At 41.6% G+C, this 20820-nt stretch overlaps 1 protein-coding gene across 7 annotated transcripts in view; it reads left to right on the top strand.

The window, feature by feature from the left end:
* STOX2 (storkhead box 2) overlaps positions 1-20820 on the top strand; it is a 142066-nt gene that overhangs the window by 99196 nt on the left and 22050 nt on the right. For all 7 annotated transcript variants that reach the window (XM_072123144.1, XM_072123152.1, XM_072123169.1 and 4 more), the window contains exon 2: positions 5565-5717. In XM_072123144.1, coding sequence (XP_071979245.1) covers positions 5565-5717 — 153 coding nt within the window. The remainder of the gene's footprint in view (positions 1-5564; positions 5718-20820) is intronic.

Below are 20820 nucleotides of genomic sequence, written 5' to 3'. Positions count from 1 at the left end.
AGATCAAGGTCCTGACAGGGTGATTGTTCATGGACAGATAAAGATCACATGACCCTCCATCTGCAGCCATTTTATGGACAGAAATCTCTGGCTGATGGGGGTAAAAGATGGGAGGCTTAATTTTAAAAAGCGGAGCAGAACTGTTAATAGATGCATATTGGTACACACCTACATACACAAAAACATGAGGTAACGTAGCCAACCCCTTTAAGTCTCAGTAATAATATTCCAGATCATGTACAACGCAATCTATACTTAGTTATCACCTATTAACCCACATTGCAAATAACATGAGGTATAGTGGCCAACCCCTTTAAAGATGCACGTACCCCGCCCCCCCCCCCCCATAGAGTAATGTGAAACTTACTGTACATGTGGTTAATAGAAATGCTTTATTGTTGTCCTTTTCGGCTTGGACCAGGCAAACAGGCTTGCAAATTCACATTGCCTTGGTGAGAAGTGAAAGCCAGTGTCTCTATTAATTCCTGACATTGCCTTTCAAGGCCTTATCAGGAAGAATGGAGAAGCGGGCTTCCTGGTCAGCGGCTTAGCCAATCGTGTGTCTGGGCCAGGAACTGGACCGAGCCAAAGAAGTCCTCAATAAAGCATAATGTAAAGCATTTTATATCCCACCCACCTTCACATGACTTTCTGTATGTTAAACTATAGGGAGGCTCCATAAGACGTGACTATAATTAACTATGCCCAGAAATGCTTTGTAATAGAATTCCATTTTATAAATTGTTCCCTTACTTGTGAGTACATTCTGAGGAGGTTAATTATGTATAACAGAGGTTGTAACTGCAGGGTACGGTGTCTATAAAAAGAGTCCCACCCCTTGTGTGTTTTATTGTGTAACAACGCCAAATAACATTGGATTAATAAGGCATTTTTGACACTGTTCAACATTTTTAGGATACAATTAAACATTGAAAGGTTACAGTTTCCATTTTTTCGGACAACAAAAATTTATGTTAAAAGGATAAAGCAAATGTGAGGTGGGAGGTAAGAATAAAAGCTCCAATCATCAGCCAAATGATTGCTGTGGATGAAAATGTATACCGTATATATTGACTGGAGCGGATGACAGGCTCTTCTAGGACAAAATAATTATGCAATTGAGTTGCACCGTATACAGTAGAGTTGGCACAACCCACCAAAATCTCTGGATTTTGACCATTTCTGTGTGTGGGGGGGGGGGGGGGGGGGGTCTTATGACTTTAAATAAAACTTGACAGGGTTTGTTCCCTTTCAGCTAATTATTAATATTCTTTGTGTAATGAAGTTACAATATTCTTTTTGTATCAATTCATCAATTTCCAGATCTCTGCTTGCTGTCATGGAACACAAAGCTTCATTGTTTACTTCCTGGGGATAATAACAGGTCCCCCTGGTCATGTGATGCCACACAGGTGCACAGCTCGTTATAACACTCAGCTGTGATTACTCTCTGTGATATAGTGAGCCGTGCACCTGTGTGATATGTTTTATTCACAGGAAGTAAACAATGACGCTTCCTGTTGAATAACGCCAAGCATAGATTTAGAAAACCATGAGGGATTGATACAGAAAGTATATTGAAAATATGTATAACTTTGCAGTTCACAAACAATATAAATTATTTAATGAAAGTGGAAACCCCTTTTAAGATATGTAAAATTGCACTAATATATGTTGGTGTCACTTTAAATATTGCATATGCTTATTCCCTGCTCAGGACACCTTTTAGAAAGAGGCCTTATTCATTTTACATAAAAGCCTTATTACTTTTAAAGTGATTTCTTATGGTGTGTAGAAATTTAGATTTAGTGGGAATTGTCATTGGATAGAAAGCTTTTTTCTGATTTATTATTATTATGTTATAGAATTGTTACTTTGGCGATTTTCTCATGTTTTCCTTACATTGACTTCTACACATTGCTGAAACAAAGGTAAAATTATGCAGAGATATAAGGGAAAATCTGATTATTTTGAAAATATTTCCGATAGTTTGTTAGCTATAATAGTTTTTAAACAATGTTGTTTAATTTCATATGGACAAATACTTAATAAGGAAAAGTTCAGTCACAATACAAACGCGTGTTTTGCCAAAGCTTCGTCAGGAGGAAGCTTAGGTGAAACGTGTGTTGGGGCACGGAGGATACATTCAAGGTGACCATACCCTGAGTAAGTAGCCAGTAATGGGTGATGATAGTGTTTTCCTGGGCCAAAATATTCATTTGTTTTTTCAAAGGCTTTAGTTACCACTATTCTGTCTAGCACTTTATGCTTATGTTATACTTTTGGTGGTTGCTATATAAGAGTAAGGCTACATTCACACAACCGTATGATTTCTCCAGTCCTGTATTTACGGGCCGTATATACGTGACGTTTTTCATCCGTATGCAGCACGTGTGTAACCTGTATTTTATACGTCCCCATAGACTTCTAGGGCATACAGAACTGAAATACGGGAGAAAATAGGACATGCTCTGTATTTTTATACGGCCAGTGTACGGTACGGTACGGAACGGAGTTAACAACGGCAATATAAATGGTCAGACGTATTGTCCATTGAAATGAATGTGGCCGTATGTAATCCGTAAAAAAACGGTACAGATACGGCCGTTTTCATACGTCCGGGTAAATGTAGCCTTAGGCTACATTCACACGAACGTATGGAGGACGTATATACGGCCGATATACGTCCCCCATACACTTCTATGGGCGCACGGCACCCTGCGGGAGCGGTACGGTGCAGCACACGTGCGGCACCGTACCGTTCCGTACCCGGGAAAAAGATAGGACCTGTCCTATCTTTTCCCGTAATACGGCGCCGTGCGCCATAGGTTGCTATGGAGAGGGGCGGGGGTGAGCTGCACCTCCTCCTCCTCTCCCCGTACACTGCCGTTGCCCGCTACGGTACGGTACGGGCGGGCAACGGCAGTGTGAATATAGCCTTAGGCTACATTCACATGGACGTATGAAAACGTTTTTTTACGGATTACATATGGCCACATTCATTTCAATGGACAATACGTCTGACCATTTATATTGCCGTTGTTAACTCCGTTCCGTACCGTACTGTATACTGGCCGTATAAAAATACAGAGCATGTCCTATTTTCTCCCGTATTTCAGTTCCGTATGCCCTAGAAGTCTATGGGGACGTATAAAATACGGGTTACATACGTGCTGCATACGGGTGAAAAACGTCACGTATATACAGCCCGTAAATACGGGACTGGAGAAATCATACGTCTGTGTGAATGTAGCCTAGGCTATATTCACCCTGCCGTTGCCCGCCCGTACCGTACCGTAGCGGGCAACAGCCGTGTACGGGGAGAGGAGGAGGAGGTGAGCGCAGCTCACCCCCGCCCCTCTCCATAGCAACCTATGGCGCACGGCGCCGTATTATGGGAAAAGATAGGACAGGTCCTATCTTTTTCCCGGGTACGGAACGGTACGGTGCCGCACGTGTGCTGCACCGTACCGCTCCCGTAGGGTGCCGTGCGCCCATAGAAGTGTAAGGGGGATGTATATCGGCCGTATATACGTCGGCCGTATATACGTCCCCCATACGTCCGTGTAAATGTAGCCTAAGTCTAAGTTATTCTAAGTGGGTCAGCTGTAGACCCCAGATTTTTAAAGTGTGACCGCACTTTTCCTTAATAAGTATTTGTCCTTATGAAATAAAACAATATTGTTTGTGAGCTACAATAGTTTATACAGAATAAAATAAAATTATTTACTGAAAATTTTGGTGTAGATTGGATCTTGTATTTTGAAGATATGCAGATTTTGAGCTGACAGTGAAAAATATGTAGCGAATTGATGTTGCTAAAGGGGAAGCATCTTGCAGCCATGTTCCCCTGTATGGATCCAGATGTATGGAGTATATACCTGACATGGATATTTTGAGCATCTACCATCTCACTTTACTTGGCCCGCAGACATTTCCTACTGTCGGGGTAATGTGGTCCTTTCATAGACTGCAGCCTGGCATGAGCAGACGCATGGTGCATACTCAGCCCCCTCTGGCAGTAAAGAGACTCAATGAGAGCCGATTCCCTATAAGCAACAACAAAAGTTAATGGACTCTATAAAGTACACGAATGGAGCCAGACTTGTATTTGTCCTCTCCTAGCTTATTTTCTTAATTTTAAAGGCATCATCTTGTCCTGAAATAAGGTAAATGTGTTTGTATGTATTATTAAATGTATTGTGAGACATGGGTCATACACTATTGGTGGAAATGTTACTTTTATAAGGCATTGAAAGTTTCTGGCCAAGCATCTTTATACCCAAGTACAGTAAGACAAAACAAAAGACTGAAATAAATTAACATTAATATGTGTTTTCATCACTGTATGTGTTTCTCTCTCTTTCCTGTTAATACCCATGTAGCTGCAGAGTTGTACTACAGTGTATGTTTGTGTTCATGTCTACATCCGGGTTTGGATTAGAATTGGTGAGGGTGCGGCTGCTGGTCATGGGAACTGGACTCCCAGCAATTCAGAGAACAGCGATCCCTTTCCCACTAATAGGTGCAACGGCTGGATAGTAGTATGGGAATTTTGGAAATTGCAGAACGCAGCACTCTACGGCAATCTCATCTCCAACATTTAGGACTGAGTGTTCCCATATTAAAAATGGGGCAGCAGGGCGCATGCTCAACCTGCTACTTCACCTATTAGTTAGAATACAACTCCCATTCTCCGGATTGCTACGAGTCCAGTTCTCATGACTGGATGGGTGTCCAAAAGGTCAGTAGGAGATAACATTGTAACTTAGTACAACCCCCTTTAATGCTTGTGCATTCATATTTGTCGTTCAAGGTTGTACAACCTTGGCTTCAGTTTCATTATATAACTTATTCAAATGTACTGCAATGTTTTTGTGTATTAACAAGTCATGTTTAGATGCACCTTAAAGGGGTTGTCCGGCATCTTCACTGTAAAATGTACTGCAGTTTCTTCACTCCATATTAAGCCAACCACTAAACATTGTATGGTGGAAATCCCTCTTCCCAATTTTGAAAATTTTGTAGCATATTTTGTTTGAAAAATGGTTTATCATAGGAAACGGTGGATTTAAGCCTTTGAGCTTTTCAGCCAACCTGTAGTACTTTTGACTCCTTGGATCTCCAATCACATACTTCATTTTAGGGAATAGATATTTAGGCATTTCCTGAAATTGGTCAACTTGGTGATGTCCTGAAACAAACATCATACATATACTTTCAGGTTTCGGTGTGAGAACTGAGCTGGTTCCACCCTTTTTAGGGATGTGGTGGAATATTGAAATAGTAATTACAAAGCACACTACACTAATTCCTTATTCCCACGCCTGGTGCTTGTAAATTATTCTAATCCTCTCCTCCAAAAGCAGCCCACATAACATTTCCTTCTCTGGCCCTGCTTTTGTTGTAAGTATTCAGCTGGGAGCTGTGGATTTGTCACTTGTACAATGCAATATTTCTATGTAATTCATGACATTGCTATCTGGCTAAGGAGTTGTTCAGGTACGTTCTGTGTCTATGTTATCACTGTATTTGACATAGGTTTCTCTTTTTGTTGTGCGCAGGTGATGTTTCGCCCATCAGTATGTCTCCAATCAGCCAGTCACAGTTTATTCCTCTTGGGGAAATCCTATGCTTGGCCATTTCCGCTATGAACTCTGCAAGAAAACCTGTCACGCAAGAAGCACTAATGGAGCACCTGACCACCTGTTTCCCAGGTAAACATGGACGTCCTGAGCACCTGCGATCTATCTCACTGCTCTCTTTCACATTTAGGTTCCTTGCACACAAACATGCATTTTGGACGTGTACTGGCTGTTTTTCTAACAGCACATGGCCTTGTGTAATTTGATGGACTTGCACATATGGACGCAGTTTCTATGCCAACTGCCTGGGCCCCAGAAATATGAGACGCCTCCTATTCCTGCCTTTATCTGCGGCTCAGGCCTTCCTTTTCTAGGCCCGTTCCACACTTGCGAGTGTGATGCAATGAACCCGCATCACACTCGCAACGCATGCTGCCCTGATCGCGCGGCCCAAACACTGCAAACCGGGACTGAACTGACACGCTGAGTTCAGTACCGGTTTGGAGCGTTCGGGCTGTGCTATCCGGGCAGCACGCGTTGCGAGTGTGATGCGAGTTCATTGCATCACACTCGCAAGTGTGGAACGGGCCCTACTCTCATTGGCACATGAGTGACCTTCCTCCAAACACTGGACCACAAGACCGTTATTTACAGCCCGTGAAAAGCCTTAGCGAGCATGGAAATCCATCATAAACATAACAGGAGAAAAAAGGGAAGGGGGGAGGTCGAAGAACTCGACAAACTAATATAATGTAAAAATGGAAGCGTAAACAGTTATTTTGAAATATTAAGATTATTAGACCAACTTTTTACGTCCTCATCTGCAGGGTAGTGGAAAACCGTGTCCAACTACTGGAACACCCAGTGATCAGGAGAACAGGACCACAAGCAATCCTTAAAAATAGGTGTCCCATTCTTACTAATTGGTAGGCCACTCCGTTACTAAATCAATGGTAGAAATCTCTGGCACTCCTATTCACTGTTTATGTGAGCCCCAGAGATACCTAATATCCGAATCTCCGATACCTTCTGCTCCACCCTTTGGTAAGAAGTTGACCCTGTTTTCCAGATCACTGGAGGTCCGGATCGGTGGCTATCCAAGCAGTTGTTTCCTTTTTATTTTATATACAGTGGATAGATGATAACTTGAAACGTTGGTACAACCTCTTTAGATAATGCTTTTTTTTATATTGATCGTCGGACTGACACTTGGTCCCCGCACAGAGAGCACAGATCTGGAAGCACTTGATTCAGGTCCAGTAACAAGTGAGAAGTCCTTATCTCTAGTTACAGCTCACAACCACTAGAGGGAGCATAGAGGCATCTGCTGACCATTCTGTGCTTTCAGACCACCCCTTTAAGCATAGAAAGAGTATAAATACATTTTTTAAGGATTCATTTGTTTATCCTCAATGGTTTATAGAAAAAAGGCTGATGCCGGTAAGCATGAGTTTTGGCTCAATGAAGTGGATGTATCTTTTCTAGCCTTGATCCTCAGTTAAAATACAAAGATCAGTAGGACTTTGAGGTGGTATGAATAACACGAGTGGATTGATTCCAGTGCTAAACTTATAACATGAACCACTTCTTAGTGGCCAGTAAAAGTGGTTACTGGCTCTGCTTAGTTGGTTATTATTCTTCATAATGGGCCCTTCTGAGCCCCGGAGAGTAAAAAGATGTAAAAACACAATAAGAAGGATCCTCCAGCCCCTCATGAAATCTTTTTCGTACATTACAACCAAATGTAGGAAATTGTGGCAGTAGTTGCACCTTGTAAATTTGTAAAGTGAGAATTAATCAAACCAATAAAACCCTATATCCCTTCCTCATCCAATCCCTACCCTTCCTTGGTTGAACTTGATGGACAAGTGTCTGTCTTATTTCAACCGTATAAACTATGAAACTATGAAACAATGACATGACCTACAAGGAGCCACATCATACTCATTTGGCAAGCTCTGTACAGCACTGCGGAATCTGCTGGCGCTATATAAATAAAGGAATTATTAGATTTTTTTATTACTGACCATTGTTATCACAACTATTACTGGAAATGGGGGTCTGAGGGGACCTCTCCTCAATGTACATCAAATATTGAGCTCAGATTTTGCTACACGGTATATGGTTTAGCTTTGCCTTCAATCCTCAGAACTAAAATATGTGCAGCAGTAAAAGCCCAAATCACTGGGTGCCCTAGAAGTGACATTTCCTTTTTTCCTAAATACTACAGGCTTGTATTACATTTAATTAGCATGGATTGAATCGCAGCCTACATTCCAACTGCGGTTGTAGGATAGTTAAGACAGTGAAAGAAATTGTTTCCTAGAGAGGGACATTTTCACAATTCTCGCCCTTATTTCGAAACTGAAGAGGAATCAAATTACTTTTGTACCTGAAGAGATATCACAGCTTCCTTCCTAATGCAGACCTAGGAACAGCTGGGGACGAAAAAACAAGAAACCTTGCTCAGGAATCCATCTTAATCTTCAATTCTCTTTTATTACATTCACGTGTTACTTCAAACAAGCTCGCTCACCTTTTCAACTCACTCCTTCACTCCTCTCTCCGCTTCCTTTCCTCTCTTGGGTGACTGCGTTTTACTACCAATAGCCTGAATATGTGTGCAATAAAAAAGGGAATCTTATAAAAGGATGGGTGCTCCGGTTAATGTATTCTATTTTATTTTCCGTACAAATACAGATAAAACGGAACTCAAATTATTCTGTATAGAAAACTATGCAAGTTTAATAGTTTTGGATACTTCTGACTTGGAGTGTACTCCAGTTAAACCTTTAAACTTCCAATGACTTATGTGTATGTTACTGTATGGGGGAATATGGAGCAAGCAAAGGTAATAGTGATGGTCATGTTTTACTGCTGAAAACCGCTATGACCGAGATCGCTGTAGAACTGCCACCATTGTATCTAAGCCATAAATTTGTATGGGAGATGCCATATTTTAACCATTCAGCAACATCACAACGTTTTAGTCAAATTGCACCCCCCATATTGTGGGAGCAGAAAGCTACGGAAAGCTCCCAGCCCTGCACTTATTTTATATAAGCCCCCCTCACACCCCATAGATTTAGTAGATGCAGCCCCCTCACCCCCATGGATTCCTTATGTAAGTACAGCCTTATGTGGGCCCCCCCCCAGCAGCTTTGGGTCCCGGCACTTGCCCAGGTATGCCCAGTACTGGCACTTCAGCTATATTAATGTTAATATATAAAAGTTTCAAAAAAGCTCTTTGAAGACTATATGGAAACTAAAATTGTTCAGGTCCTTAAGAGGTTAATATGTTGGGGCAATGCATTTTCTGCAATTCCTTTATTTTTTTTTTTCATTGATCCGGCTAAAGTTTAAAAAAAAAATAATTTTTTACCCTATTCTCAAGCTGCTTGTCAGAAATGTTTTTCAGCAACAGTGAAGTGGACGGTGATCAGCCTCTTCCTGTACCTGCCCAAAAGCTGAGTCAAATCTGCCCACAGATCCCATCATGCCTTGTGTTTACTCAATACATTGGCATTCAATACACTGAACACTGCATAGTATACATAGAGGATGTATATAATAACTACCCTGTCATCAAAATGAGGAGCAGGGATAATGTAATAAATAGTAGAAACCAACAGTGAAATAGTTGTATAAAGTATATGAACTCTGCTGTGTGAGCACTAAGGGTTAATAACTAAGGGTGAGTATCTGTTGTGCAGAAGGTGTCTTGAATGTAGAAGGTGGAGGAGGGTCAGCAGAGGAGTCTATGGTATTAGTAATAGGCAAAGGTCTTCTATATTTCAAGAGCCATTGATTTGTGAAAAAAAAAATATATTGGGCTTTGAGGAAATTACCATCAAGCAAAATGAAGCATCATAAATGAGGGGCATTTACTCATTGGTCCTAGCACTGTGGCCGTGGTAATCTTCTTGTATTTGTTATACATGGTCTCCTTCCTTCTAAAATCAAATTTTACAAATATAGTAATGAGCCAAAAGTGCTATGGGGGGCTTTAACAAAGCCCCCCTTTGCTAAGGCTATTACTCCCCTCCTTATATCTTACCACACTAACCAATCCCGCCAATGTTAAATTTCTTTCTGTACTTTCTGAGGTTTTTGGTGTTTTTTTTTTTTTTTTGGTATCTTAGGATTTTTTAACATGAAAGTTTTGTATCCGAGTTTCCACTTTTTGTAACATACATTGTAAATCATTGAGGCATGAAAAGTTTTATGAAAGCATTCTGAAAAGTTCTGAATAGATGTATTATTGCTACAAATAAAATTCTGAACAGATAGTGGCTTTAATCTGTGAAACTTTTCTGGTTCTCAGATTCTTAAGGGAATTGAAGGTGTTAAATATTTATTACAGTGAAATGATGATGTAATGGTTTTCCTGACACCATGCCAGGAAACATAGAGCCTTGTGCTATACATTGCTTTATCTCTCCAAATCAACCCACGTGGATGTAATAAGTGAAATAAGTATTCACAGGTGACACAGAAATAAATCCTATAAATATTATACTACAATGCTCCTCCCGCAGCTCCATCGTGACTATTCGGGGGATAACATAGGTAAAATAAAAACACAGTTCATTGGTTTTATCCATCACGAGCTGTTTCTTGTGTGGCACCATGACTATTTTACACCTTTTTACAGGCCATCCGATGACCCAGATGACATTATTTTTCACTATGTGTCAGGATTGCTTTCTAATTACTGATAGATTTCTGCTGGTGTCATGACTTTGCGTAGCTTTTTGCACATCTTTTTCGTCATGTCTTCAATACTATTCCCTTCATTCCTCATCATTTATTACACATAATAATTTATGATCATCTATGGCTTGTTTTTTTTACCAGTGTGGACTGGATGGGATGTTACCAGCATATGGGGAGAATCTAGTGGCAAATTTAGAAATAAAATTGGTGACTTGTTCAATTTTCAGCTTATGTATGGAGTTGTACAAAAATATTTAGAGACATTGGGTTAATTAGTTTTTTTTTTGTTGTTGTCTTAATTCCAATCCGATTTTTTATTACATGGGATAGTGCAGTAAAATATGGTACATAGCGTACATGTACATCTACACTCACCGGCCACTTTATTAGGTACACCTGTCCAACTGCTCGTTAACACTTAATTTCTAATCAGCCAATCACATGGCGGCAACTCAGTGCATTTAGGCATGTAGACATGGTCAAGACAATCTCCTGCAGTTCAAACCGAGCATCAGTATGGGGAAGAAAGGTGATTTGAGGCCTTTGAATGTGGCATGGTTGTTGGTGCCAGAAGGGCTGGTCTGAGTATTTTAGAAACTGCTGATCTACTGGGATTTTCACGCACAACCATCTCTAGGGTTTACATAGAATGGTCCGAAAAAGAAAAAACATCCAGTGAGCGGCAGTTCTGTGGGCGGAAATGCCTTGTTGATGCCAGAGGTCAGAGGAGAATGGGCAGACTGGTTCGAGCTGATAGAAAGGCAACAGTGACTCAAATCACCACTCGTTACAACCAAGGTAGGCAGAAGAGCATCTCTGAACGCACAGTACGTCGAACTTTGAGGCAGATGGGCTACAGCAGCAGAAGACCACACCGGGTGCCACTCCTTTCAGCTAAGAACAGGAAACTGAGGCTACAATTTGCACAAGCTCATCGAAATTGGACAGTAGAAGATTGGAAAAACGTTGCCTGGTCTGATGAGTCTCGATTTCTGCTACGACATTCGGATGGTAGGGTCAGAATTTGGCGTCAACAACATGAAAGCATGGATCCATCCTGCCTTGTATCAACGGTTCAGGCTGGTGGTGGTGGTGTCATGGTGTGGGGAATATTTTCTTGGCACTCTTTGGGCCCCTTGGTACCAATTGAGCATCATTGCAACGCCACAGCCTACCTGAGTATTGTTGCTGACCATGTCCATCCCTTTATGACCACAATGTACCCAACATCTGATGGCTACTTTCAGCAGGATAATGCGCCATGTCATAAAGCTGGAATCATCTCAGACTGGTTTCTTGAACATGACAATAAGGTCACTGTACTCAAATGGCCTCCACAGTCACCAGATCTCAATCCAATAGAGCATCTTTGGGATGTGGTGGAACGGGAGATTCGCATCATGGATGTGCAGCCGACAAATCTGCGGCTACTGTGTGATGCCATCATGTCAATATGGACCAAAATCTCTGAGGAGCTTCCAGCACCTTGTTGAGTCTATGCCACGAAGAATTGAGGCAGTTCTGAAGGCAAAAGGGGGTCCAACCCGTTACTAGCATGGTGTACCTAATAAAGTGGCTGGTGAGTGTATATTCAATAGAAAGTATGCAAAAGTGCACGCTAAAGGAAAGTCCATTTTGCTGGTTTGTCCACTTGCTGTAGTCTGATCTATATATCTCTCTCCTTTTTATTACCTGTTACATGGCCTACCTTATTATTTTATATGCTTTTCTCATATGGTGTTTCAGCATTGCACAGATCAGATCTTCGGATCAGGGCCAAAGAGCTTTAAGTATTGAGTCTTTACTCTTATCCAGTGATTAGGTTGTGTTCTTGGGTACAGTATCAGATGTGTCATGTATCTCCTGATGTCTTAGCTCTTAAATGCTCCAGTCTTTGTGAGCTCCTAACATCCGCTCCAGTAATGACATGTGCACACACGTTCTTCAGAGCCATCTTACATTGCATTGAAGCAAATGCAAAAGCAAATTATTCATAGCAAAACTTTGCATAAACCTTCCTTCCCTCCCTTCTGCTTCTTACTTCTATACTCAGGACTGGCGTTAGGTCGGGGGGCGGGTGGGGGTTCTGCAGATTAAAACCGCCTTTTGTTATTTGCTTCATGGCATCCACAGGTAAAATACAGGTAGAACAGTCGGGCTTGTCCGCACGTTTCTACCATACATGGAGCACATAAGTGCGCTAGAGATGCGTTGACCAGCCTGACTGTTCTACCTGTATTTTACCTGTGGATGCCATGAAGTAACTAATAAAGGTGGTTTTAATATGCACAAAAGCTGGATCAGGAATTTTCTTTTCATGTGGAAGTATTACCCTGCAGCAGAGTGGATCCGTGCTTGCGGAAAAATTTACCGTGGATCTAGGTGATCTAAAGAAAACTCTGTGTTCATTTATTTGCCCAGGGCCCTCTGTCCTAAAGGGGCCTCCTGCATGTGGACTTTTGTGGGTAGAGGATGTATTGCTCTTTTATTACTCCTTGGTTGAATGCGTATCATCTATCTATCGCATATACTTTGCATATATCTTATCTATATATCTGTCTATCTAACCTTTTATCTATCATAGCTTTTTATCTGTCTATTCATTTATTTATCTTGTATCTATCTATATATCTATCCATCTCCTATCTATTATCTATCATCTTACAATCAATCTATCATATCGTCTATCATATCTCATTTTATATCATCTATGCATAATCTACTTTATATTTATGCATCTATAAATCTATCATCTATCTATAAATCTATATTATTTTCATAGTTATCTTCTATCTGCTATAAAATGCCTTGGTATAGTACTGTATGTAAACTACAAAGTGTTATTATGGTGTAGGGCTAAAGGCAGCCTCTTACTGCATGTGACTGCCCTTGAAATAGTTTTATTTTATTTTTTATGTAATAGTTTTATTATGGCGTTCTATTAATAAAGATTATTATTATTTCGGGGCCCCACTTTGAGTTTTGCCCAAGGCCCCACTTTGTCTTAAACCGGCCCTGTCTATACTGGTATAACACAATATACCCCCAGTCCAGTTTATCCTGGGGTTAAAGTGGTCTGGGCTAACTTATTTTGTCCTAGGCCATTTTATACCCCCATCAGTAGAATTGTGATATTATTAATTTTTCTACATTTTATTAAGGATTCAGCTGATAAGCTACATGAGAAACCGATTTGACTGAAATAGTACAACTCCACACACAGAACTACCAATGTTAGGCTGTGTTCCCACATTGAGGTTTTCAATGCAGTTTTGGAAGCATGGGTGGATCATGATGGGTAAGAATATATGATGGAGAGGTGCAATTCCTCCTGTTATTTTTACTCCCCTCCTGGTTTGGACATCAATAACTGCATCTACAAACCTCAACATGTAATATAAACTTAGCATAGAAATTGCGTCAACATGGTGTCAACATTGTTCAAATAATGTTAACAGAAACATGGTTTAGATCATTGTTAGGGCTCGTCTATGGGGATGTAGTTGCGGCCGCATGTACGTCCCCATAGAAGGCAATGGCGGCACGACGGCCCGCTGTTTCCTATGGAGGGGGAGGGGCCACCTACTCTTCCTGTCCAGCGCCGGGTGGGCATACCACCGTGTAAATGTAGCCTAAGGCTACATTCACACACATGTATGGGGGACGTATATACAGCCGACGTATATATACGGCCGATATACGTCCCCCATACACTTCTATGGGCTCACGGCCCTGTACGGGAGTGGTACGGTGCAGCACACGTGTGGCACCGTACCGCTCCGTAGCCAGGGAAAAGATAGGACATGTCCTATCTTTTACCGTGATACGGCGCTGTGCGCTGTATCTTCCTATGGAGAGGGGCTGGGGTGAGCAGCGCTCATCCCCTGCTCCTCTCCGCAGCGCCGATGTATGCCCGCCGTACTACGGTACAGCGGGCATACATTGTGTTTAGATCGCATTTAGGCTACATTCACACGATGTAAATGACCCTCTGGTCTGGTCTCTCCAGACACAGGCAGTTCAATAGTCCTTAGCGGGCCCTAGGGTATACTGTGGCCTGGGTCAGACTTTATCCAGGCTCCACGTACGAGGGGTATATTTTGGCTTAGAGGACTATAATTGACCTAGGTTATTTTATACCCTGCGCTATACTCTGGGCTGGCCCAACCTATACCCAGGTGTAATATGGGACAGGGTTATTCTGGCCTGCTACTTTGGGATAGGTAAACATAAATCCCAAGAATCCCTCTTCTTAACCTATTTTCATACAAGAGGTCATAACTTTTTAACTGTGTTTCCCATATCTATTGCTATGTTGTTTTGATTGCAGCAAGGGAATGTCTGGTGCCGATTTATCTAATCCATAATCAAGTTGCTAGTGCAAAATCCCCCAGCGGGGCCTAGCCTTTTCTTTGGGCCTGGAGACAACTGGGGCCCAGAATACCGGAGTGGCTGGCTATTGCGGCCTGATGCCACGGTGCTTGGTATGGGGACCGGAGAGCTGTCCCACAGCCTGGCAGGTCTACAGCAGATGGTGTGCGCAAGAAATAATGAGGGAGAGGCTTATGGACTGGTGTCTCCCTGGGGCAACCCCTGAGTGTCTGTAGGATGAGTCCCTGGGTAATGGATGGGGATCATACGGAAGCAATGTTGTGCAAATCAACTTACAGTTATTGAACTTAAAACAGCAGACAACGGCCTTAACATCAGCAAACTTCTTGTAGAAGGAGATATCTGGTAGAATCTGATTCCCCAGGATGATGGGCTCACAGCCTGGCAAGGCGGCTTCAGGCTGGACGATGGTTGGCTGCTACAGCAGCAAGGTTGAGGCAGATATCTAGTAATGTAGGTCTGCAGGCCATGTGCTGAGGAGTTATGTGATCTCAGCACTCTCTGGGCTCTCCCTGGAGAGACCTCGGGGGGGGGGGGGGGGCGGGGATGGAGCCCAGAACCTTCAACACCCAAGGTTTATATAACCTTGGGGTGTGTCCAGCTTAGATGGATCATCCAGCCAGCTTACACCAATTACTAAGCATATCATTGGCTAACAACATTCACATTGTAAGGGATCTTTCACACGGCCGTTCATGGGGACGTACATGCGACCGCAAATTTAGCGGCCGCATATACGTCCCCATAGACTGCAATAGCGGCCCGGCGGCGGTAGGGTGCCGCACACCACAAAATGATAGTGCATGCTCTATCTTTCTGTGTATGTGCGCACTGCGGGAATACCGTGTGTGCATGAACCCTTAACTGTTGCCTTGCACCTACAGCTGCAATTACACAATGCCCAGGTTCCAGAACCTTCCTAGAGAGGTGATCAGTCTCTCTAACAGCTCCTGACCTGGAGAGGGCGATATTTGCAACTACCCACCTGCCTATGCATTGGCAGGGGTGTTGCACCAGACTAAGATGAACCACAAGGACTGTACCTACATTTTTCCCATTTGTCTACTGTAGGAGAAAAAAACTTTAAAGGGAACCCGTCATCACATTTCTCACAAATACAGGTAGAGACAGGTTCCCATAGAGCCCTAGTAACTACTGACACCTTTATTTTAGATGCAAATGATTCCCCTGAGATTCCCATATATTCAACATTATAATATCTAAGCATGTCTACGGCAAATCAAGGTGGGCATGGCCTCCTCGGGCTGAGTCCATCAGCTCTTTTTCATCCTATCTCTGTATGCAATTATAATGTCATGTGACCAGGGTGACTTCATCGCAGGTCCAATAGCATTAGAAAACTGTACACCAAGCATATATCTAATGAAATCACAGCATATTGTATCACATGAAATCACAGCAGCCTGCATGGAAAGGAGTAGAAGTCCATGGAGGCTGCTGTGATTGTTTTATGTGTTCAGATATGTACATGGGGTATAGTTTGCTGTTTACATGACATTGGGCCCTGCCCCCTCAACTTGCTCCAAAGATGCTTTGATAAAGGCAAGATTATAACTCTGATTTTATGGGGATCTGAGGGAAACTATTTTTAGTTACAAGCAGGCTGTCAGATAGTTACTAGGGCTCTATAGGAACCTGCCACTACCTGTATTTGTGAAAAATGTGGTGACAAGTTCCCTTTAAGCAGTGGATAATTTTCTTCGAGTAGCTCTATGAAATAGAAATAGGCCAAACACATGATAGTAGAACCATACTGAACACTGCAAACGAACTATGAATGACTTTTGTTATGGGCCATGAACAAAATAAACTGTAAACTTAATAAAAATAAAACTAAAAAGGCAAATATAAGTACCAAAAGAGAGCAAGGCCTAACATCTAATGCAATAAAGACTGTGACCAATAGATGGAGACATAATACCTTTATATTATAAGCCTGGTGCAGCATCATTTACAGCATTTACACTTATTTACAACCATTTTATACAAAATGTGCCTCTCTGAAGAGGACTTATGCTCAGTGTTGGTGCATCTTCATTCGAATGGTCCAAATTAAGGACCCCCAACTTACAGATGACCCCTTGTTACAGACAGACCTCTCTGCCAACTGTAACCTCTGGTGAAGATCACTGGATACTTTAGTTCCAGGCTGCAATGATCAGCTCTAAGGTGTCTGTAATTATTGATAATCTTTGTTCCCATGACAGCACAAAAATCAAATTGTCATAGGAACAAAACAAAATCTTGTCTGGGGTTTCAATTATAAAATATACAGTTCTGACTTAGTGCACATACAAATTCAACTTAAGAACAAATCTAAAGAACCTTTACTGTATGTAGCCAGAGGACTGCCTGTATTTATCATTTCTGGGATGGCATTTTGTGCAGGCCTTGGACCAATAAATGTTGTTTACCATTGGCCTAAACCATTAGCTCAGGAATAAAACGGACATTTAAAGGAAATGTCTTTTTTTTTTTTTTTTTTTATAAATTATTAAATATTTGCAGAGTTTGGGTTGGTCCATTTTATCATAACTCAGACTCTGACTCCACCAAAATGGTCATTTACTCCAACTTCACAACTCTGTTACGAACACTAAGGCTACATTCACACGACCGTATGATTTCTCCAGTCCCGTATTTACGGGCCGTATATACGTGACGTTTTTCATCCGTATGCAGCACGTATGTAACCCGTATGTAACCCGTATTTTATACGTCCCCATAGACTTCTAGGGCATACGGAACTGAAATACGGGAGAAAATAGGACATGCTCAATATTTTTATACGGCTAGTATACGGTACGGTACGGAACGGATTTAACAACGGCAATATAAATGGTCAGACGTTTGTCCATTGAAATGAATGTGGCCGTATGTAATCCGTAAAAAAACGTTACGGTACGGTACGGATACGGCCGTTTTCATACGTCCGTGTGAATGTAGCCTAAGGGCTATTTCAGACAAGCTGTGTTTCAGCTTTTTAACAGCTTTACGACACGTGATGATTCCCTCTACAAATATACAAGGTGTTTGCTGCATTATGCTGCAAATGCCCGCAGGGGATAGCAGCAATCAAGTCTGTACCAGACTACAGGCATTGTCATGTGTGAAGATCTGTCACATTGCAACAGATCATCAGTAAAAGCACCACATACCACAATACAGCTGTATAGCAGTATATGGTAGGACCAATCAGACCGTTTTTTTACCGTAGTTGCAGATCACCTGGGGTACTTTAACCCTAGAATTTCTACAATTACAGTAAAAAAGAAAAAGTAATAAAAAATAAAGAAAACTAAAAGTTAACCCCCCCCCCCCCCTTTTTCCTAGGCCTTTTTAAAATGTTCACTCTTTGATTCTTTGTAACCAATTGGTAAGATCAAAAAATTTATGCCAATTAATGTACAATCTGTGCCCCATCTTGACAGAAAAACTGAAATTTCCATATTTTTAAATAATTTGGGAATCATCATCATTGGGAATGATGCACCAAGTTTTGTCGATTTGGGGATCTTCTGTTATTCTTCCTTGTAAATCCGCTCCAGTTCCCTCAGGTTGGATGGTGAATTTTGGTAGACGCCTTTTTCTCTCCTGAGATGATTGATCATTTAATTAGGTTAAGTCAGGGCTCTGGCTGGATCAGCTCATAATGGTCACCGAGTTGTTCTGAAGCCTCTTCTTTGTTATTTTAGTTGTGTGCTTAGGGTCATTGTCTTGTTGGAAGGTGAACCTTCGGCCCAGTCTGAGGTCCAGAGCATTCTGGAAGAGGTTTACAGGATATCTCTGTACTTGGCCGCATTCATCTTTCCTTCAATTACAACCAGTCGTCCTGTCCCTGCAGCTGAAAAACACCCCCATAGCACGATGCTGCCACCACCATGTTTCATTGTTGGATTGTATTTGGCAGGTGACAAGCAGTGCCTGGTTTTTTGCAGACATATCGCTTAGATTTAGCACAAAAAAGTTCAATATTCATCAAACCACAAAATCTTAATTCTCATAGTCTTTGTTTTTGTGCACACTGTATGAAGCCTTTCATATGTCTTTCACTGAGGAGAGGCTTCCGTTGGAACCATAAAGCCCCAACTGCTGGAGGGTTGCAGTGATGGTTGACTTTATGGAACTTTCTCCCATCTCCTACTGCATCTCTGGAGCTTAGCCACAGTGATCTTGGGGTTCTTCTTTACCTTTCTCACAAAGACTCTTCTCCCACAATTGCTTAGTTTGGCTGGATGGTCAGGTCAAGAAAGAGTTATGGTCATCCTAAACTTCTTCCATTTAAGGTTTATGAAGGCCAAAGTGCTCTTATGACCATGAAATGCAGCAGAAATTCTTTTGTGCCTTGCCACAGTTCTCTCTCTCTGAGTTCCTTGGGAAGTTCTTAAAACCTCATAGTGCATGTCAGAACACATGAGAATTACAAGCTCTGAGGTCTTATATAGACAGGTGTGTGCCAATCAGTTTAATAAAACACAGCTGGATTTTAATGAAGGAGTAGAACCATCTCAAGGAGAATCAGAAGGAAATTGACAGCATACTCTGAATACTTATCATCATGTGATATTTCAGTTTTTCTTGTTTAATAAATTAGCAAAAATATCTACATGTCTGTTTTTTTCTGTGGAGATCGGTGCCCATTGTAAATTAAAGAGAAAAAAAAATAACTTTTTGAACTTGCCAATTGGCTGCAATGAAACAAATAGTGAAAAATCTAAAGGGGTCTGAATACTTTCCCTACCCACTGTATTTGTTATCCATGGTTTCCTTCCTTCTAAAAAAAAAAATTAAGTTATGCTAATAAACCTGAGGGGCTCTTGCGGGTGTTTCCAGAAGTCCTCAGTGCTGCAGCGTCACAAGCTGTTACAATAAGCAGAACATGCCTCGCCCTCAAACCTGCAGCAGCAGGAAGTGCAGGGGGAGGTAACAACCAGTGAAAAGACATCACTGAGGGTCTCTAAAAACACCTACCAGAGCCTCTCAGGTCATTTGCATAATTTTAAAAGTTTAGAAGGAAAAAAGCCATGGATAACATATAAGAAGATTACTACAGTCACTGTGCCTAGATCTATGAGTAAGTGCCCCTGGTTTATCAGGATTTTGATGGTAGATTTTCTTTAAAACCTAAAAAAAACCTATACAAATTTGATATCCCCAAGATCTACAGGCACAGAGAATAAAGGGGAAGTGTTAAAGGACACTATAAAAGCCAGAAAATCAGTGCCCACAAAAAACTGCTGCAATTGCATTTGGATTTTTTTTCCCGCTACCCAGTACACGGCATGATATATTCAATACCACCACTAGGAAATACAATTTGTCCTGCAGAAAACAAGCCTTCATAAAGCTCTGTACACAGCAAAATAAACATATTTATCTTTAAGTGAGGGGAGAAAATAATGTTAAGGCAAAACTTTAAAAGGACTTAATGCTTTGAGTTGGAGTTTAAGCTTGGAGCTTTGTCCCAAAATAGGGATGATTTATAGACTACATTTTTGCGAATTAAAAAAGGCCAAAAGTTCTTATCCAACAGATAAAGTTGTGCTATAATATCAGTTGAAATACTATAGGAACAAACTGAAGCTGGACAGCACACAGATCTAAACAAAGCCTTAAAAAAAAAGTGTTGTGGCCCTTTCCTTCAGCTTCTCTGAGCATGTCCTCCTGTCATCCAGCTCGGCCTCCTCCTTGGTGACATCATGCTGTGAGGAGTGACGGGCAGGCAATGACCATGTGTATTCTGTGTGATTGTAGTATGTGTTTTATTTCCCACTCTTTGTAAATGCTTCATCCTGGTCTCGCCTGGTTATATCATGTTAGGATTTTTGCGGCTGACATAATCGTAGACTTATGCAGCACGAAGGAAATGCCTCTTCCATTAACGAAGTTCACCTTGGGTCAGCGTTCCTTGTGAGCAACAAACAAGACATAATCTTCTGTCTGCAAACTCAGTGTCAGGGCGCAACAGACTCTCTTGAGATGCAGAAAACGTACATGTCTGATGATTCAGTGTCCAGACAGCTTCTACTTTTGAATTATTAAAGAACTACATAATCTTAAGTAACACTGTTGCTCCTGTCATGCAGTATTTTAAAGACTAGAACCT

Source organism: Engystomops pustulosus, chromosome 1 (assembly GCF_040894005.1).
Source record: "Engystomops pustulosus chromosome 1, aEngPut4.maternal, whole genome shotgun sequence".
In the NCBI taxonomy this organism is placed as follows: Eukaryota; Metazoa; Chordata; class Amphibia; order Anura; family Leptodactylidae; genus Engystomops; species Engystomops pustulosus.
The sequence above is the reverse complement of the archived record's forward strand: the minus strand, read 5'-3'. Positions and strand labels throughout refer to the sequence as shown.